Source organism: Triturus cristatus, chromosome 10, assembly GCF_964204655.1.
Source record: "Triturus cristatus chromosome 10, aTriCri1.1, whole genome shotgun sequence".
NCBI classification, from domain to species: domain Eukaryota; kingdom Metazoa; phylum Chordata; class Amphibia; order Caudata; family Salamandridae; genus Triturus; species Triturus cristatus.
In genome coordinates, this window is record NC_140593.1 from 1025915784 (window position 1) to 1025936726 (window position 20943).

At 45.4% G+C, this 20943-nt stretch overlaps 1 protein-coding gene across 2 annotated transcripts in view; it reads left to right on the forward strand.

The window, feature by feature from the left end:
• The window catches only part of VPS35L (VPS35 endosomal protein sorting factor like), a 476592-nt gene that overhangs the window by 50934 nt on the left and 404715 nt on the right, over window positions 1-20943 (forward strand). For both annotated transcript variants that reach the window (XM_085629064.1, XM_085629063.1), the window contains one exon: window positions 14779-14878. In XM_085629064.1, the coding sequence (XP_085485190.1) occupies window positions 14779-14878 (100 nt within the window). The remainder of the gene's footprint in view (window positions 1-14778; window positions 14879-20943) is intronic.

Consider the following 20943-nt stretch of genomic DNA (forward strand, 5'->3'; position numbering starts at 1 on the left):
GGTAAAATCCATCTTTTTTCCTAAGCAGAGTATAAAATTTACAAAAAAACATAACCTGAATTCTGGACTGTACAGACGTATTATCACAGGGGCATAAGCATAAGGAACGAGACCAGTCGTTTATATTTGGAAAAGTAACTCTAATGTGAAGACTTCCTAGGCGTAAAAGGGTCAATAGCAACCTATCATAAATTCCTACGGTGTTTATCAGATAGGGCTGCGTTCCTGATTGGGTCAAAAGCAATTGATTTGCTCTATCTGAAGGCTTCATTATGTTTGTGGACAATCTAGTATTCGGATGATCAATGCATAACAACTTTAATTCATTCCTGGTGACATTATTCAAACTGTCAGGATTAACAAAATTCTCTGGGGTGTCCTAGATCATTTACGAATTTCTTAACATATGTGATCCAGGGAATACGGTCTACCCCATGAAGAGACAGTCGTTACTCACATCCCGATTTAAGGTAGTTGAAATGCCTGTCCAAACCTTATGCCATAATAGGATAGGCTGCATTTTAATCAAGTCGGACAAGTATGGCAGCCCCAACTCAGCATGACAGATGAAAATAGCAGTGCTACTCGGTGCAAAAAGGTATCTTAGGAATCAATTTTCTATCAACTGTAAAGACGCAACGTTAACATAGCCCCAGATGCCAGCTCCATACATGGCCATAGGTATGCATTTGGCTTTATAGATTGTTAATAGATCAGCAATTGGATGCTTCCCTAGCTTTCTAGAAAAATTTATCAATACACCTATGGCTTTGCAAAATAACAATTTTCTGGAGTCAATAGCTTTTGCCCATAGGCCCCTTCTTTCAAATACAATGCCCAAATAAGAAAAGTGATTAGTGAAGTCGAGTTTCCTATTATCAATATTGAAATCGCGGCACTTAACATTGGGCTTACAACATTTCATTGTGAACGTTTTATTAATGTTTACTTTAAGATCAAGATCTAACATATAGGCAGAAAAGCTAGAGACAACTTTCTGTAGGCCAAGGGGGTGCGGGCCAAGAGGACAGCATCATCCACATACAGCAATGCTCCAATTGGCCGATTACCAATACGTGGTAGGTTCTGGCATTCACTTCTCAAAGTTGCTCCCAACCTGTTAATATAGAGTGTAAACAGAAGGGGGGCTAGAACACACCCCTGCCGCACCCCCCCTTTTTTTTTTTTTTATAAACTGTTTTTTATTAAACAAAAGGTTTTGGTCATCGCTTACAATTAATCATTGGTTGCAGCAGTATCACATATTTTGAAAATCAAGTACATACATAGCATTTAATGATACATATGGCAGGATAAGAGGCTCACTGATCATGCATGTCAAGGCAATAACGGTTCGTCTAGGGCGGGGACAAGTGGGGGTTCACAGATATTTTCACGATACACATTCCAATTAGACCAAATTGCTTTCCATTTGCGGGGGCTGCCACGTGCTACATATACAGTCTTTTCTTTTACCATACACCAGTCCATATCTGCCTTCCAGGCATTTACCGTTGGCGGTGCGGCTGCTCCCCACAGACGGGCAATGTTTAGTTTAACCACCATTTGACCAAGAGTCGCCCAAAGTTTGCCCTTGGTGTTAAGGTCCGTGGGCTCCCACACATTTAGGAGGCATCTCTTGGCTTCAGGCCAGATTACCACTCCCCAGACTGCACTCATACATTCGTGTACTTTTCCCCAGTAGTCTTGAATCAGCGCACACTCCCAAATAATATGCATAAAGTAGCCCTCTACTCCATATTGTCTCTTACACAATCCTTCGTCAACCCTACCCATCAGCACCAGCCTAGGGCCGGAGATGTAGATTCGGTGTAAAAGTTTCAACTGGACAAGCTGCAGTTTGGAGGAGATAGCAACCTCCCTAGGAGAGGACAGTGCTTCCTGCCATTCTTCATCATCCAACTTGAGGCCGTCCCGCCCCCATCTTTCCCTCAGTGATATTAAGGGGTCCGGGGTGTTGTTAATGAGCTTTTTGTACGTGAGGGAGTTGGCTTTGTCCGGCAAATACCCATCCAGCAATCTATCCTCAAGAGGAGAGGACTCTGGAGGGGAGGACCCGGTGGGGATGTTAGTCTGGAGGGAGTGCCTGATTTGTATGTATCTAAAATATTCCGTGTCAGCTAGGTCGTCTGTCCGTTGGAGTGAGGCGAATGAGACCACCCGTTCGCTCCCCAAAGATCTCCAATGCGGGAGAGCCCAATTAGATCCCATTTATCAAAGCCCCTTGTCCGCCCCAGGGTACCCAAACACTAAGAATCCCACAGTGGAGTGGCTAGCGTGGGCTTTTTGGCCCAGCCTAGGCTGCGATTGACCATATGCCAGAGTTGGACTGAGTGCTGTGTAGGTCCTGTTAATGAGTATTTGTAGGGCCTGGAATAGAGCGCCCTTGTGAAGCTGCCTCCTGGGAGTATCCATTTGTCCATTCTGTAACCCGGGTCATCACCAACGCGGTAAGTGCAGTGATTTACGGCTGCGAGGTGGACCGCCCAGTAATAATTTTTAATGTCGGGGAGCCCTATGCCTCCGTCATACCATCCGAGCGTGAGCTTGTGAAGCGCTATGCGCGGTCTACCATCCCATAGTAGATCTCTTTGGGTGCTTTCGATGTCTCTGAAGAATTTAGGCGGAACTAGATCTGGGAAGTTCTGGAGGGCATAGAGGAAACGCGGTAATGTCATCATTTTAAAGAGCACTGCTCGTCCCAATAGTGACAGTGGCAGCGTCTTCCAGGTCGCGGTGTCTCGTTTCAACCTCTGTAGAGGGGGGGAGCAGGTTACGCTCATAGCGGAGTTTAACGTCGGTAGTGATGTAAATACCCAGGTATTTAAATCCGTTGGTTGCTGTCAGGATGGGGCAGTCCCTTTGTGGGGGGGGGGGGGAGGGGGGGGGGATCTCCTTGCCGAACATATAACAGCGACTTGCTCCAATTGATTCTATAGCCAGTGTTTCTCCCAAAATTTGTGAAGATATCTAGAACAACTCGCATCGACTTCCGGGGAGACGCAAGATATAGGAGGATGTCGTCTGCATAGAGGGAAATTCGATCCTCCCGCCCACTTGAGTCCCCTAATGGAGGGGTCTTGTCGTATCCAGGCCGCTAATGGCTCGAGGGACAGGGTGAAGAGTAGGGGCGAGAGGGGACAACCCTGTCATGTTCCCCTGCCAAGGGTGAACACCTCAAAGTTTGTTTACTACAACTTGAGCCAATGGTTCTGTGCACCCCCTTCTTAACAGGGAAACTGTGGCTGAGTTTTCCATTTCTCCCGTATCGAACCCGGGCCCTAGCGTCTAAGTAAGACTGCTTTAAAAAATGTAGAATTGGCAGATCCACCCCCATGGTCTCTAATATACTCCATAGCTTTTGGTGATTGACGCAATCAAAAGTCGAGTTCAGATCGACAAAACACAAATATAAACTCCCCCCTTTTTGGCCTGTATATATTTTCCCATCAGGAGATTCAAGTTCAGGCTCTGTTCAACAGTACCGAGGCCTTGACGAAATCCATACTGTAATTCTGAAATTATATCGTTTTCCTCCACCCAAAGCTGCGATCTCCCGGCCACCTTTACAAGAGAATCCAAGTGTGATATGGGTCTGTAGCAGGCCGGGTTATTACGGTTGCCTTTCTTATAAAGGGGGACAAGTATGGACTCCGTCCAAGTTGCTGTAAATCCCTGGGTACAGCAAGCCCTCAGGACCATAGTTAATAGTGGGCCCCAAAGCGCGGGGCAAGATTTAAATAGATCCACGTGTATACTATCCGGATCCGGGGCTTTGCCTCCCTTACTCGCATCTATAGCTAAAATCACCTCATTAACATTGAAATCAATATCAATTGGCAGATAGCTTGGGGGGTTTATTCTCAGAACCTCTTCATTTTGGGGTTCTACCAGATTAGAATAGAGACTAGAGAAATGAGTCACCCATTGATCCTCCCCAGTGTGATTTCAATACTAGGTAATTTCATAGAGGCAAGAAATGGTGGATTCACCGCCTTCCAAAAGTCTTTCGTATCTTTCAGTTCTGAGGCTTGCTTAAGATTTTGCCATAATTCCGATCTTATGGCAATTTTACGTTCTTTAAGGGATAGCTTATATGCTACTCTTGCCCTTTTTATTGCTCCTGCGTCTCTCATGGGCTTATGCAAGGCGGTTAGCAAGGCTGCATGTCATTTTGAGCATTTGGAGTCGAACCAACCTTTCTTACTATCTGCCCGGTCTTTGCCTTTTGATAATAATTTGTTCTGTATAAACTGTGATACATTTCTAAAAGAACTAAGAACTTCAGACTTGCCGGTAGTTTGATTGAGACAAACCAAGAAGTCATCTTTACAGCTACTTAAAAGTGACTTACATAGTTGTAACGAGTCGACGCCCACCCACTTAACTGTATAACCATTCATTCTGTTTATAACGATGTCTTCCGCAGGTTGAATATCCAGGCTTTTACTGGTTAATACCTTAGCAGGAAGATCTATAAAGACACTAATAGGATAATGGTCACTAAAAGCAACAGGATGTATTTCAAAATGATGTATTCTGTCTGCATATATATATTTGATACGAATATGTAGTCTATAACTGAAGACAGACCACGGCCATTTAAAGTACTGCTAAACGGGATTGGTGGTAGGCAAAGATCATTTACAAAACCCAAATCCAAACTATATTTAAGCAGATTTAGGTAGTCGCCAAGAGCAGAATGCAGGAAATGGGGCAAATCATTATCATCATCTAGTGCTATACCACAGATATCTCCTGCAGAGCGTATAGACATGGTCCAGCGTTAAAATCCCCTCCCCAAATTATACAAAGATCTTTATTACTGATCTTTTGGATATTATCCAGATCTTTCTGTAAATGCTTCAGAATTTGATCGATGTCCCGAACAGGTATAGTATTATAAAAATGTATTAATACTGTACAATGAGAATTATCTATGCATATTTTAAGCACCTGGTAATAAGTTTTGGGCTCCACAAAATCTATCTTACATGCATTAAACCTATAGGAGATATATGTACATAAACAACCCTTTTTCCTCCCCTGGCTAGATGGAACCGCTGGGGTAAAAAAAAGTTTTGTACCCATTAATATGTTGTGTTTGATGTACCCAGGTTTCTTGAATACAAATAATATCACATTTGTGAATAAATTCAAGCCAGGCAGGGTTGGTCTATTTAGTCATAAGGCCCGCCACATTCCAAAAGAGAATTTCCATTTGATTGGTCCTAGACACACACTGAGATGCACAATCATTGTGGGGAGAGTCAACAATGGAAACATTAAAATGATGACCATGACTATTAGGTGAACATACGTAAGAGGTGTTTAGAATTTATTGGGATTTCCCATTCTCAGTGTTAAGACCTACATGAGCATCTCCGGCCTCGGCATCAACTTGTTGAACATCAATCAGGGACACTGTAATTTGTAACATTTGACCAGGTAAATTAATTCTGGGAATTTGTGTTTGGACCACATGGCTACTTCCACTTGCAAGTCAATCAAAATCCTCCAGAGAAGAAAGCATATCAAATCTATTACACAAAGGTAAAATGAATTGGGGATGGTTCGAAGGGTGAGAAAAGCTCTGCTGTGTTACATAGGGAGTATAGTTTATTGGAGGGTAAAAGAAGTCCAAAGGCAATACATTAATTCCATAATTGGTCACGTGATTCGAGCCTTGTCTACGCAAAATCTCATGTGTTAAACTTGGCGTTCTGAATAGGAGGACAACACAATCTCCAGAAAGCGTTTTTTCTCTTTTTCCCACCCATCCCACTCTTCTTACCATTTTAAACTCCCTAAATAAGGCATCTGTTAGGCCGGTTTTAGACCCAAGCCAACAGAGGGTCTTATTTCTTTGGGACTCCCAAGATTCGATTGACTTTGGGGTAAATTGCGGAATGTTCGTCAATATTATCCACCATGTTAATGGAAGCATTTAGGATTATGTCTGACGTGGTGTCTAGAAATCAGACAATGTGGTTGCATAAGGGTATTAATGCAGGACATTAATACCCTTAAGCACCCACAGTGTCTCATTTTTTAACCTTACCGAGGACACCCAATAATAAAGGGAAACTGGGTTGGCCCTAAGGTATTTTTATTCTAGAACCTTCCATCTGACATTATTCTTAGTGGTCCCTGGAACATGGTTGATCCCATCCTGGTTTATAGGGATCAGAATGAGACCTGATGATGAAGAGCTTCGTTCTGTGTCCAGGGGTGGGCCTGTTGCCCCGTGTGCTGCTGTTAGTGACCCCTGTATGCCAGGTGGATTAAGATTAAGGCTACCGCCCTGGATCAGCATGTGTAAGTGAAGTGTAGCGGGTTGCAACCCATGAAAGCAGAGCAACGACTCAGCCACCCAAACCCAGAAGCACAGAGACCTGCCACCAGCGGAGCACTGTCAACACCTGCCACCTTACCCGCAGCATCCAGACTTTTGCTCACCACCCGACAGCTGACTCCTGCCCAGACCTTCCGTATTGCAATTCCAGCGATAGCAGGTAAAACTGTTTACTGGGTCCTCGAGCATCTAGGGGAACTTGTTCTGACTGATGTGCTACATCACTGTGACTTTTAAAAGCCATTGTGGAACTTCTAATACTTGTACTCACTAGCAGGTCTAAACCTGAAAGTTGCTTCACATGAACGGGATATAACCACCGTCATTAGACAGGGAAGTGGGACTCAAAAACGTACCCGGACAAAACTAGCATGCCAGCCTTTCAAAGAGCGTGTGTTTTAAACTGTATTTCACTCTGGGTTCATACAAAAATACTACTTTATCATAAAAGCAATTATCTGGCTGAACCTTCATTTATTTGGGTTGCTGAGCGTGTTTTTTAATCGTGAGCCTGTGTACTCCTTGCACCTACACCCCTCTCCACCCCCCCCCCCCCCCTTGGACAGCTCGACCCACGCTACCACCAAGTCAAGTGCTGAAGGGCTGGATCTTGGTCCAGTTGCTCAGATCCCATAGTAGGTCAGACGCCTGGACATCAGGAGTGAAAGGCTTCAGCTACCCCATGGTTGGGCCGAGTAGCTCAAGCTTGCCGGTGGCTCTGTAAAAGGGGTTCTGACACCTTATTTCTAGTTGTTTTATGCTTAACATGTTTCATTAGATAAATGTGTTGATTTTTTTAAAATTAATATCTTTCAATGTTTCAAAATTCTAAGGTGATTAAAAGGTTATTAAATCTGCTTTTGTTCAATGTGCTTTGTTTTAATTGCATGGTTTTTTTTTTTTTTTGTTTTTTTTTTGAAAACCTTTATTGATATTTCAATCAATTACACGTATGGGCCTACAACCCCCGGGGCCGGCCGCTAAACAGTCAGAATAACAGAAAGCAAGTATATCACAGTCAGCACCTCGGGGTGCAAAATCTCGACGCTAGCATACTCTCAGTCTCTGAACAGCCCAAGTAGGAGACCAGGATAATAAAGGTTTACATTTTATAATAGAAGAGGATGGAAGGATCAGGTGCCAAACAGTTTCCCAGCAGCGAAAAATGGCAGGCAGAATGATGAACGTAAACAATAAACAGCAGTCTATCTAGGCAATGGCGCTGAAACAGGAAGTTCAGGATGTGAAGGAATGACACGGCCATTTGCGCCTGCAACCCCCCTGCTCCAAGACCCAGGAAACTCCACGGAAATTATGGCACTCCGGAAACAGCAGTGATTAACAACAAAGGAGTTCTACCATGCTGATCCCAGAAAAAGACAAAGAAGAATAAGAGAAGAAAAGGAGGCCATAGAAAAAAGAGGTTAAAGACTAAAGAATCCCCCCCCCCAACCCCCCACCCTGCACCTCTGCAGATGAGTACGCCCCCCCCCCCCAGCAGTGTGCCTGTCGCCCCTGAACCAGACCCGAAATATAGAAGAAACAGAGAAAAAGAGTAGAAAAAGAGCCCCCACCAGACGGGGGGGTAGAAAGAGTATTAATAAACTGGAGGAGGGCCTGTAAAACACGCCCCCGGCTTCTCCCTCCCGCACCATACGTTTTCCCGCAAAGCATACAATACAGAACACGAAATCGACCCTGTCAAAGTGAAGTAAGGAGCATTACACACTTGGTACACTAATAGTTATGCCGTGAGAGCACACAACTCCCGAGCCCGCCCGCCTAGTAGATGACCACCTCTGAAGGGTCAGCCTCATCCTTGGCCACTCTTTGCAAACCCACCCATGCATACCCCTCGTCCCAGTGCCATGTCCAATGTTACCAGGAAGAGAAGCGTCCAATAAAGATCAGGAAACGACACACACAGGTAGGGTAGAGGGCCCTGAGGATCGACACAATCAGCTCTATGGAGGGTCGTCTTTCCCAGTGCTGAGCCAGGATTTACACTGCACACCAGGCCCAGGAAGGCGGAATCAGGCAGAGCAGGCGACCGTTGCTTGGATATTGCCTGAGTCGTCGGAGGCCGCGCACGGGACAAGGCCACCACCCCCCACTCAGGTCCGAAACCTCCGGAACAGACCAGATCCACAGCCAGCTGATCGCACGTTAATATACTGTCCGGAGAGTCCAGGCGTGCACTATTCACAGGGGCGGCCACGACACCGTCCCCCCGTGCGCGGTGTAAGAAGTCCCAGTGTACCTGGGGATAGGCAGGCGGCAACTGTTCCAACGCTGATGTCACTCCATCGAGCTTGCTCCCCAACATCCAGGCGCCTTGAACCAAGGTGGAATGGAGGGCACCGAGAGCCTCGAGAAGGTCACCGTACCCCAGTACAGCTCCCGGCGCTCGCTCCGCTACGCTCCTCAGAGTCGCACCCTCCCAATCCTGCTGCAAGCCAGTGTACAGGATGTTGGACACTGTCCTAACAAAATGGCCGCTGGGTAGATCCAACCCAGATCGGGACCGGGACTCAGGCCCAAGCGCCTCGGGGTCCATGGCGCTGGAAACAGGGTTCCGGGGGCAGGCAAATGATGTGTCCGGTGTGTGGTCACGGGCCACAGTCGTCCCCACCACAGACCAGCGCCCGCAAAAATCCGGGAGGAGCCCGCGAGAATCGGGGCGAGTCTCGGGCGGCGTCCGGGCAGCTCACCAGCGAAGGCCGAGGCAATCACCGGAGAGTCTTGGAGTTGCCACCTCGGGCACGCACTCGTTCCGCTACGCTTAGTGGTAGGAACGACCACGGCGAAACTCAGGCCGACATTCGCACCACTCCGGCAGTCCGACCCCACCCAGTCACCGAAGGCCGCTGTTGTTGCACTGCCGCCCGGCCACGGCGTCCACTCGAGGTCCCGGCTCCAGGGCTGCACAGGCCGCAAACTTCAGACGGACATTTCTCCGACGGTACCGCTGCCAGAAACTTCGGGGTCACACGATCGGTTGCCGCTCGCGTTCACCAACACGGGCGGATAGCGCAGGCTGAGGATCTCGTGCAGGATATCTGTGCGGGGTGCGGAGGTTCACGGAGCCGGGAGCCTACGCTGCCATCCCGGTCGCCATCTTGGCTCCTCCCCCTAATTGCATGGTTTTATGGGTTTCTTCCTGAAATAATCTATTTTTTTACATCCTTTGAATCCTTGGGGGCAATCTTTCATCTTCCTTTGTGTGAGTGACAAAAGACGACACAAATGTGACGAGCCAAGCTAAGTCTGAGCTGGGAAAGGGATTAACGATCTCTCGGTACTTCATGAATTCACCAGTTGCTTTGCCTCAGCTTCCTGTGGTGAAATCATTCATAAGTACAATCTTTACACTAGTTCTGACGCCGTCCTCTTTCTGGACAATGGTGTGGAAGCCTACTTTGCCAATCCTCACCCTTTTGGGTTGGAGGCCATACAGTGGTGACCTTTATTCCCCCTCTCACTTATTGTTATAACGGGAGACTGATGAGTCCGACTTGCTTCAGTTCAGTACTCTAGTTAGATTTCACAAGCTGCAGAGACTGCAAAAATGTTGGGTTCCTCGGGGAAAATCTGCCCTCACATAGCTCGAGTTAGCCTCGTACTGGCCTGACCCACCAATAGTCCTACAGGAGTAATTTCTCACCTTCAGGCATCTCCGACCTGTGCTAGGGGCTTCTCGGAGGACAACATCCCCTACCATTCCCTAACCAGGGCTGGATAGCTGGAATATGATTTATAAGGATGCACCCCACAACAGCTCCACGCATGCTACTTGGAAAACATTTTCATCTCCAGCATACAGTGTCACACACTACTATACTCTCAGTGAATCCAGCTTTGACTTGCACCATCTATCACTACAAACTCTGCCCCTCACGCTGCAGCATGCTCACCACCCGCCAGGAACGTCTCAGACACACCATTCATGAATGCCCTTATTTTGTAGCACAGTTGGTTGTAAGTCACTCGGTGCTTAATTTGAACCGGTGGTTTGCGGTGCTCTACACCGGCACTTAATTGTCAACACGGGCGCTTGTGACAGTCTGCCACGAGGTGGTGCTGTCTGGCTACTTTAGAGATGACCACAACAATAGTTGATTATTAATTCAATATACAATATAAATGACTACTACCTGCCTCTCAAGCCATTCTTATAATTTTGAGAGCCTGAAATAGTCCGAATTGTCCCACTTGTAGGACTGCAATGGTTAGTAGTTGTAGTGTTGCTATCATTGGCAGCGTGACGAGGGCTGTGTGTGGTGCAAGCTACAGTGGACTCCTGACGAGATCTCTAGCACTTTTATTTTTACAAATTAAGCACTGAAGTCAGATTTATATCCCCGTAGGGAAGATGATGTGAGGAGGATTAAAAGGGGTATTACTTGGCTAATACTACCAAATAGGAAAACTCATTGTACTTTGTCGCAGTGTCACAGCCTCTAAAACAGGATTGCTCTTGCACTGGGACACATCAGGGAGTTGTGATCACAGCCAGTATTCATTGTCTCCTACCGCTTTAGTGTATCTGTAACCGTGATTAGAGAATAAAGTGCAGCAGCGGTAAGCATACGGGGAATAGTTTGGAAAGCGAGACAAAATGGGGTAAAGCGCACCTGATTTCAACAGTCCCAATAGGGCAGCATGGTCCTCTAGTAACATGGTGAAAGGTCGCTGCAAGCATCCACTCTCATGAAAATGATAAAACTGTTCATTTGGCGACCAAATGTGTGTGTAATAAAAATGAAAACTGCAATTTCCAGGCAAAAATAGTGCGTGTTTTGTTTAAAAATTTTGATGGACCCGAGTTTGTTTATCCAAAAAGCAAAGCTTGTATTTGATGTGTACGGTTTCAGCAACTGACTAGCTCATGTTTGAAGGCAAAATCACTACATTTCCAAATTTGTTCAGAAAATTGGCACCCCTGTTGACAAAATCTAGCTAGAGGTCTTTTTGTCCAAAGGCATGCAGTCTGAGCTCCCTTCTCGCCCGGCTGAACAGCTTTGCTACTCTGATACATTAGTATGAGTTCAGTTGCATTTCTGAGGTGGCCCTGAGTGCCTATAGATTTTAATCCAGTACTAAAAATCAAACATCTCTATTAATTCTGGGCATTAATGTAATTTGTTTCCTTGGTGTGAAAAAAAAGTATGTGATTCAACGTGCCTTGATTGTATCTCCATACTGTGTATATGCTGATATGTTCATAGCCATTGAATATATTGATGCTGTATAAGCTTAGATTGAAGATGTGACAGTTGCTCAAAAGATCCATAGCTGAATAACCACTTTGCCTTAACCACGCATGTGTGTGGCTAAGGCAAAGTCAGTCTAGTGTTCGGGATGGGCAGGGAGAGAGGAGCGTCGGAAAGCGAACAGGACAGGTGAGAGGAGTTTGGAGAAGTTTTTATGGGGTGGGAGAGTTCGGGGTAGTTTTAGGGTGTGGGGGGGTTCGGGGTAATTAGGGGTGAGAGGGGATCGGGGTAGTTTTTAGGGGGTTTGGGGTAGTTTTTAGAGGGGGGAGGGGTTCAGAGTAGTTTTTAAGTGGTGGGGATGGTTTGGGTTAATTTTTAGAGGGTGTTATGTTATTAAAGCTTGTAGAGAGCACGATTACCCTAAGGTGTCCTGGTGCTAAGCACGGATTACCTGTGACGCAAAGATCTAAAAGTGGGAAAAGAACCATGTCTTAAGATGTTTCCTGAAAGAAATGAGATCAGAGGCGTTTCTCAAGGTGAAAGGCAATTCATTCCAAGCTTTAGAGGCACAATAGACAAAGCTTCTACCTCCCCGATTTGTTTTCTTAAAAGAGGGAGTTTTCACTTGTTTGGAACCTGTAGACCTTAGATTTCTACTTGGAATATACCATGAGAACTTAGTTTTAAGAAACTCGGGACCTATTCCATTCACAGCCTTAAAAACAATACACAGCGCCTTGAAGCGAGATCTCAGATGGATTGGGAGCCAATGCAATTTCTTGAATTCTTTCTTAACTGAGACAAACCTAGGTGTCCCGGTCAGCAGTCTGGCTGCTGCATTCTGGACCACCTGCAGCCTATTCAGATGTTGTTTTTGGACATTAAGATATAGACTGTTGCAGTAGTCAAGACGCGACATTATAAGTGCCGTCACCACTGTCCTCAAGCTCCCTTCAGACAGATAGAACCTGATTTTCCTAATTATTCTGAGTACCATGAAGCATGCGGAGGTCACCATGCTTACATGGTCCCCCATGGTGAGTTTATTATCTACCACCATACCTAGGTTCATAGCTTTTCTGGATGGTGTGGGACAAAGACCCAGATTCTCAGGCCACCATCCGAGGATTGTTGCCAAATCTCAGAACCTCAGTCTTGGCTGAGTTGAGTTTTAAACAGTTGGCAGACATCCACATTGAGATGGATCCCATACAGTCATGGAAGCGTGCACCTGCTTCCTTTTCTGCTCCCTCCATCACCGACAGCACAATTTGTGTGTCGTCGGCGTAGGAGGTCAGCTGGAACCCATAGGATCTAATGATGCCTGTCAGGGGTGCCACATAGATGTTAAAAAGTGTGGGGCTAAGAGCTGAGCCCTGAGGCACCCCACATGGCAATGAAAAGGGTTCGTAGACGTTACCATCTAGATCTACTGTTTGTGATCTGTCTGTCAAAAATGATTTTAGCAGTTGCCAGGCCAAACCACTTATCCCTATTTCAGACAACCGGTTCAGTAGTACCTTATGGTGAACCGTGTCAAAGGCCGCGGTCAGGTCTAGGAGGATCAGCATCGCATTCCCTCCCCTGTCCTCTCTGATTTCCTCAGTCGATTTTAATAGCGCCAACTCAGTGCTATCAAGGGCTCTGAACCCATATTGTCAGGGATCTAAAGAATTGTTAAGATGAAGAAAGTCACTGAGTTGCTTTTTCCAACACTTTGGCTGGCAATGGAAGTCTAGAAATTGGTCGATAATTGTTTGGATCCGTAGGATCCAAAGACTGCTTTTTCCGTAGAGGAAAAACCGACGCTTTTTTCCAAAGTTTTGGAAAAATTCCAGATGAAAATAAGTCATTAAGCAGAGTAGTGAGTGCCGTACAAATAGTATCAGCAATCTGTTTAATAATCCACACTGGACAAGGATCACTCGGTGCGCCGGATTTAATGCCATTCAACAATTTCAAAGTATCATAGCTCTCCAAAGGAGCAAAATGATCCAAAGTCATGTATGCAGGACAGGGTGAGGGGGTTTGCGGTAGTTTTTAAGGGGTGGGGTGTGTTCAGGGTAGTTTGTCGGGGGTGGGGCGTTTGGGGTAGTTTTTAGAGGGTAGGGGTGTGTTCCGGGTAGTTGTTAGGAGGTTGGGGGTGTATTTAGGGGTCAGGGGGAAAGGGAGGGTGGTGGTAACATTAGCCATGGATAGCCGTTTACCATGCATGCCTTTACCACGAAAATGTGTGGTAGAGGAAAGCGTGGTAAAGGAAAGCGCGGTTAAGACGCAGTCGTTGTAGAGACTGCGTTGTAAAGGTAGGCGTTGTTGAGGAACTCGTTGTTCCGACATATAACCTTGAGGGGAAACATCCGGAACAACGAGGCAAGAGCCACGAGTTCCGGAAGCCCGCAAACTGAATAACGACATTGCCTTAACCACGCATGTGTGGCTAAGGCAAAGTCAGTCTAGTGTTCGGGATGGGCAGGGAGAGAGGAGCATCGGAAAGCGAACAGGACAGGTGAGAGGAGTTTGGATAAGTTTTTATGGGTTGGGAGAGTTTGGGGTAGTTTTAGGGTGTGGGGGGTTCGGGGTAGTTATTAGGGGTGAGAAGGGGTTTGGGGTAGTTTTTAGGGGGTTCGGGGTAGTTTTTAGAGGGGGGAGGGGTTCAGAGTAGTTTTTAAGGGGTGGGGATGGTTTGGGTTAATTTTTAGAGGGTGAGGGGGTTTGCGGTAGTTTTTAAGGGGTGGGGTGTGTTCAGGGTAGTTTGTCCAGGGTGGGGCGTTTGGGGTAGTTTTTAGAGGGTAGGGGTGTGTTCCGGGTAGTTTTTAGGAGGTTGGGGGTGTTTTTAGGGGTCGGGGGGGAGAGGGAGGGCGGTGGTAACATTAGCCACGGATAGCCATTTACCATGCATGCCATTTCCACGAAAATTCGTGGTAAAGGAAAGCGTGGTAAAGGAAAGCGTGCTTAAGACGCAGTCGTTGTAGAGACGACGTTGTAAAGGTAGGCGTTGTTCCGACATATAACCTACTTTGAGAAATGCAGGGCCTTAGAAGTTAATGAGCAAAACAAAAAACAAATGCCCTTGCATAGAATGTCTTGCCTGTATATCATTTGAGAATGTTTTAGTAGAATTAATGACAAGGGAGTCATAGTGAACTTTAAGCGTTATAAATGTTTTGATTTTGTTTCTCCTTCTTGCAGGCATTCACGGTTCAGGAACTATGTTGCAGAACTGGAGTCATGCAGACCAGAGAGAGTTGCTGTGGACTATGGGGACTATCATCCATTGAAGCTCATCACAGTAAGATCTCTGTTGTACTTTCCTGGCTCCATCTGCATTGTGTTTTTTGTCATAAATCCTTTTTTTTTGCCAGTGCAAGTGGCACCGGATCCCTCTGTTGCCAAATTCTTTTTCACTGACGCTTTTGGAATAGTGCTGAGATCATGGTAATTACACTGCCACCTAAATTGTGCTATCATCTATGCCTTTTGAATATGTGTTTTATTACATTTGATATAGCTAGTGTCACATTAGCAAAATACTATATCCTTCTACGATTACATAATGTTAAATATTGCATTTATTAAATATGTCTTATGCAGTATTGATTTTTAGATGCAAGTTAATTTTATAAGCCATTACAGCCACTGCAAAGGTTTTCAAAATATGTTTTATAGATCCATGTAGAAAGTATTTCATGGAGGTGTGTCTGCTACAAGAGGTAATTCACATAATATGTAACAAAGTGGCATTTCCTATTTTAACTCCAATAGGTATCTTTACACCCTTTTGTAGTAAAAAAAAAAACAGCTGAAGAGAATCCCACCAGACTAGGCAAAAGTATAGCTTCACTCCTGGAAGTCCCTTTGCTTGATTTTATGTAAATCTGTTTAGTCGTTTTTGAGAAGTTAGTGTTATGAAGGTGTCTTGAGAATGCATGAAATTCATGTGACTTGCCTGTCAAGTTAGAGAAATCTCTGATACTGTAGGATAGGGGTCCTCATTTAAAAGAAACGAAATACTCCAACCTGATTGGATGGAGGAGATTTCTCTGCCATCTCCAATTCTAGTCTGCTGACACAAAATCGAGCATAAAGACGCAAATGTCTCTGAGTGTCTGACTGCAACTTGAAGAAAAAGGCTGCAGTCACAGTGGATGCATTTTGTACCTTCCACATGGTTTGCATACCTGATGCTGGGTCCGCAGACACTTGGGTGGTCCAACCTAGACCCACAACCTTGTTTCGTGTCAGTTCTTAAAACCAAAATGTGGTCTACGAACTCACTCCTCCCCCCCAGCCCCCCAACCTCCCAAAAATTAAAAGAATAAAGTAGGCCAGTCTTGGCTTGGCTGCCCACAGGTGTTGAACAAGGGGTGAGGGGAGTTGGAAACTAGCTGTGCATTGGGCACAGGGCCTGGGGAAAAGGAAGTAATTGCAAATAAGTTACATTTAGTATGTCATCTCCAAAACCTATTCACTGAAAAAAAAAACTACAGTTCAAGTGAAGTTATGGTTAGTGTGAGAAATTGGGATGTTGGTTGACTAGGATGTGAGCCCTGATTAAGCAACCGCCACAATCCCTGACCGGGTGAACCACAAAAAGTCACCAAATTAACCTGTGCCTAACTCTGAGTAGCTTGGCACAAAAAGCTGTCAGCTTTAACTTAGAGGTAATGTGTAAAGTATGTGTGCATCGCACAAACAGTAATTAAGTGAAATTACAACACAAGAAAAATACCCCACCAATTTAGAAAAAAAGAGTAAATTCTAAATTATTTGACACCAAAATGACAAAATTCAAATCGGTAAAACCAGAGTCATGAATTATTGAGGTTTTTAGTAAAAACTAGCTTCTAAAAGATCAATGTACAAAACATGGACGTCTAGTTACACGAGACTGGATGGAAAGTCTTAAAATATGGCCACAGTGATGGAGCGCGGATTGGATACAAGGAGTTGATTGGGCATGATTGGCGCTTATTTTCGGACTTAGATGAAATTTTGAAGGACGATTTGCAGCTGTGGAGAAGAACATAAGAGGGAACTGCTGCGTAGTCCGGATAACCGGCGATGCACCTTGGTTAGATAGAGAAGCAGGATGGTCCCTGTCTTCCCTTGGCTCTCAGAGCAGTTTCAAGCCAACATTTTTCTAACTCCCAAGTTTTGGAATTTGATTACCTGAGCATTTTAACATCACCACCAAGGGTCCAGGACTGCATGGGCACCGCCTTGGGGGTTAGGATTTACTCAGGCTGGGTTCAGGCGAGGGTGCAAGGTGTTGGACGCCTATTTTGTCTCTGTGGCTTTGAACAGGAGTCCAACAAAGTAGCCCTTGGAGTCACTCTGGTAGTCCTGGGTTCAGGTGAAGAAGCAGGGCTCAAACAGTAGGGAAGGCTTCTGAAGGTTTGAGGGAGCCTCCAGGCAGCAAGGCAATCCTTCCAGGTGCAGCAAAATAGTCTTGTGGAGTACACGGCACGGCACAGAAGCAGGAAGTCCCCTGAGAGTCCTACTGCAGGTCCATAAAGTAAACTGAAGAGTGAGTCTGAGAGTTCCTTTTTTTTAAACATGGTGCCTTCATTTAAGTAGGAGAAGTTTCTAGAGGATTCCCTTTGAAGTCCTTGGGAATTCCTGACTTACCCGCCCTGGTTTCAAGCAAGATGCTTGAACAATGCTGTGGTGACCAGTCGTGTGTGTGAAGGCAGGGCACAGCCTATTAAGATGCAAGTGGGGATGTGCCCAGCTTCTCCCCCTGACTGCTAGTTGACGGCCCATTCAGGCACACCTAATCCTTCTAATGTGTCCCTATCTGGGAGAAATAAACAAAGTCCAACTGCCAACTACACCCAGTCATGTGACCTGTGACAAGCTGCAGACACCAAATAGCAAGGGCAGGAACATGCCAACTCTCTAAAAGTGTAGCAGCAACCAGATCTGTGACTGGGGGTAAATGATGATTCAGCATTCTTTCCATCATTTGTTCTTTTTGCATTTGTTGGCCTAAGTGGGAAGGGTATGCCAAGACGTGGGTACTGTGCTCACTATGCCACCAGATTCAAGCTATCCTGGCTGATGAGGCCGAAACAATACCTAGGATGCTTGTTTCTGGTCCCGGGAGGTCCTGGCGTGGCAGTTCGGGCTGGACTGTTTCCATGGGGAACAGAGTCAAGCCTGATTTGCATATGGCTGGGTCTATACTGGATCGGTGTGGTGTGCAAAAAAGCAGATTTAACCCAAATCTGTGACTGGGGTGGATGTTCGATTGATTCAGCATTCCGTCTATCATCTGTTCTTTTTTTTTTTTTTTTTTACTTAAAGTGGCGTTTTCATAATTGCAATTTGAAATCCAACTTTGCTATTAAAGAGTATTTTTAATCACAATTGCATAGATAACAAACATGAAATCTCTATTTGTCTTCAGTCAAAAGTTAGTACTTATTAAATATAATGACGCAACAAAATGTTATCCTATGGGACAGTTAGCCTCACAGTAGTGAAAAATTAATTTAGGTTTCTTTTTTTCTCTACCAGTACATTTCCAGCATTTTAAATACGATGCACCCTGCCATATGGGCTACTTAGGGCCTACCTTATGGGCAACATATATGCAATTGAAGGAGAGTTAAAGGCTTGGCAAGAGGGTGATATTGCTAAGTCGAATGAGCAGTTTAAAACTGCAGTCAGGCTGGAGTGGCAGGCCTTGGACACGTTTTAAGGGGCCACTTAAATGGGTGGTACAATAAGGGCTGTAGGCCCACTAGCAGTATTTAATTTACGGGCCCTGAGTATATGGTATACCACTCAACAAGGGACCTATAAGTAAATTAAATGTGCCAATTAGGTATAGGACAATTTTACCATATGTAGGGGAGTGAGCACAAGCACTTTAGCACTGGTAGCAATGTTTAAATGCACAGATTCCTAAGGCTAGCAAAACGAATTTCAGCAACAAATGGAGGGAAACAGTAGGAGACCACTCTAGGGTTCACATGTCCAACAGTTAGGATTGGTTATAACGTGCATTGAGAAGGCTATAACCCATGAGCCACCACAACTGATTTTCCTTGTCTCTGAGGACAATGTCGCACAAAAAAAAAAATGTAAGCTGTTCCAACAGCCCTTCTTGATTATACAAGGCTCTTAATAGCTAAAAAATAGTTGCCTTTGGCAAAGCAATCAGACCTGAGCTTAGGTAATTGAGTAAACAAAAAGGTCAAAAACCTTGTAGAATTACTGTGCAAAAGAAAGTAGGTCATGAGAGCCTTCAGTAAATTTTGTTCCCAAGATGCAGAAATGAGAAACCTCTTATGTAAGGAGAAGATGATGATGTACAAGGTTAGGAAGGGTAAATAAATGTTTATCTACCTGTTGTCTGAATAAATTCAGAAAATAAAGTGGCGATATTTCCCACCCAGGTCTCGATAATCAAACCACCACCTAATACCAGTTCAACCTGTTGGAGCATGCTGTCTTGCGGCAAGGCTGACTCAATTGCCTACAAGATTAAATGAAACTAGTAGTTGGACAAGTGTGGAAAACATGCATAGAAAGCCTTAAGGATGTTTGAGTGGCTGTAAAGGAGAGGTACAGAAAGAAGGCACAAGGTTACCAGACCCAGAATACCTTTGAGCATCATGTTGGTTTCTTTCTCACACAACTAGAAATGAAAGTGGAATCACAGGAAAATACACTACTAGGTGTTTTCCTCAGGAGACTGAGGTTAGCGCCCATCTAACAGAAAGCGAGGAGCCACCAAATATAAAATAAAGATTTCTCAATCAGAGATGCTTCGATGGCCGCCCAATGTCATGTCACAGTATGCACTTTCGCGAACTCCCTACAAAGGACACATCTGATAAAAGTTTGGACGGAAGTGCAACCCTGGCTGAGCTACCAGAGCTGCACTTGAAAACCCAACCTCCACCTGCAGGGACAGAAGTCTGGCGTATTTTCGGATTTAAATCGGGTGACCCTGCAGGGAGACAGGAGCTATAAAGGCGATTAAAATGGTGCGATTTCCCGAGGTTATGGCACCTCATTATTGGTACTGGGAAGGCTCAAGGTAATGCCAGAGGGCAGGTTTATTTCTCGTTCCAAGTGGAGGTTGTTTGTGAATTTTTAGGGTCACGCAACAAAGAGGATGCTGAAATAGCTGGGATACCACTGCAGTAGCACTATTTTGCTGTAAATACCAAAGTTGGTGTTATGGTGCTATTTAATGTTTGTCTCCCTTCTGAAATTGTTTATATGCCTGACAAGTTGTCTCCTCATTTCGGGGCTGCTATATGGATAGTAGGATTTTAATGTATTCCCCATTCCCTCCTTTTTTCCCTGGATCCCTTTGCTATTTTTGGGAACCAGAATGCTTAGTGAGTGCATACTCTTCTGGGTTTTTCTTCCCCCTTTTTAATTTTTTAAATTTTATTTACAATTTTGATTTTTCTGGAGTTCATCCGCTAGCCCGGAACTCCGCTAGCCCAGTCGGTTATGTTGGTGGACTCTGTGCGTGTTACCAATCAGTAATAAAAATATTTATACAATAAATTAGAATGTTTGCATGATACATCCCCTTTATCCCCATTGAAAATTACCCAGTATTGCGGAGCAAGAGGTATTGCGGAGCAAGATGGCGACAGTGTGATTTCCAGCCGCTCAGCCGCCCTCGCCGTGTAGGAGCGTATCTGCAGTCGGCTACGTTTCCTAGATGGAGGATGCTGTGTCGGAAGACACCAGGAACGCATCGTGAAACCCGGCTCAGCTGCCAATTCATTTCGGGAGATGCGACTGCCAGATGCGAGTGTTTTGAATTTCCCGGTAAAGTCTCGGGACGCATCTACCTGCCGGCTGGTTATCGTGCTCCTGGTTCGCATCGTGACGGTTTCCAGTGCTCAGCGGGAGCGGAGGTGGAACATGTCGAACCGGGGAGCGAGAGGCTCTAAATCCAAGACCACAGCCATTAATACCGGCCAGGGAGATGCCGAGGCGTCAGACACCACAGTGAAAGGTAAAAGAGAGACAGGGGGTGCCAAAAAGACAGCGGGGAGACTCTGGGGAGGAGTAGTGCCTAAGGAGAGCTCTCAGCCCTCTAATGTTAAACATTTAACAATCAACAAATTACCGTCTCCTACCACTGAAACCACACTGACTACAGGGGATGAGCAAGTAGATACGCTGGCGACAGAAAAAGGGATCTTAAATTCACTGCAACTGGGTGAACATTTAAAAGAAAATCCTACCCCGGGTGCAGAGTGCTTTATCGGCGCCGTTGATACCATTAAACCGGCAGGCCCCCCCCCCTTGGCCACCTTGAATAACAGTTTGAGTCTCACGACCTTGTCTGCCCCCGTCTCTGAAGCCCACACCCTA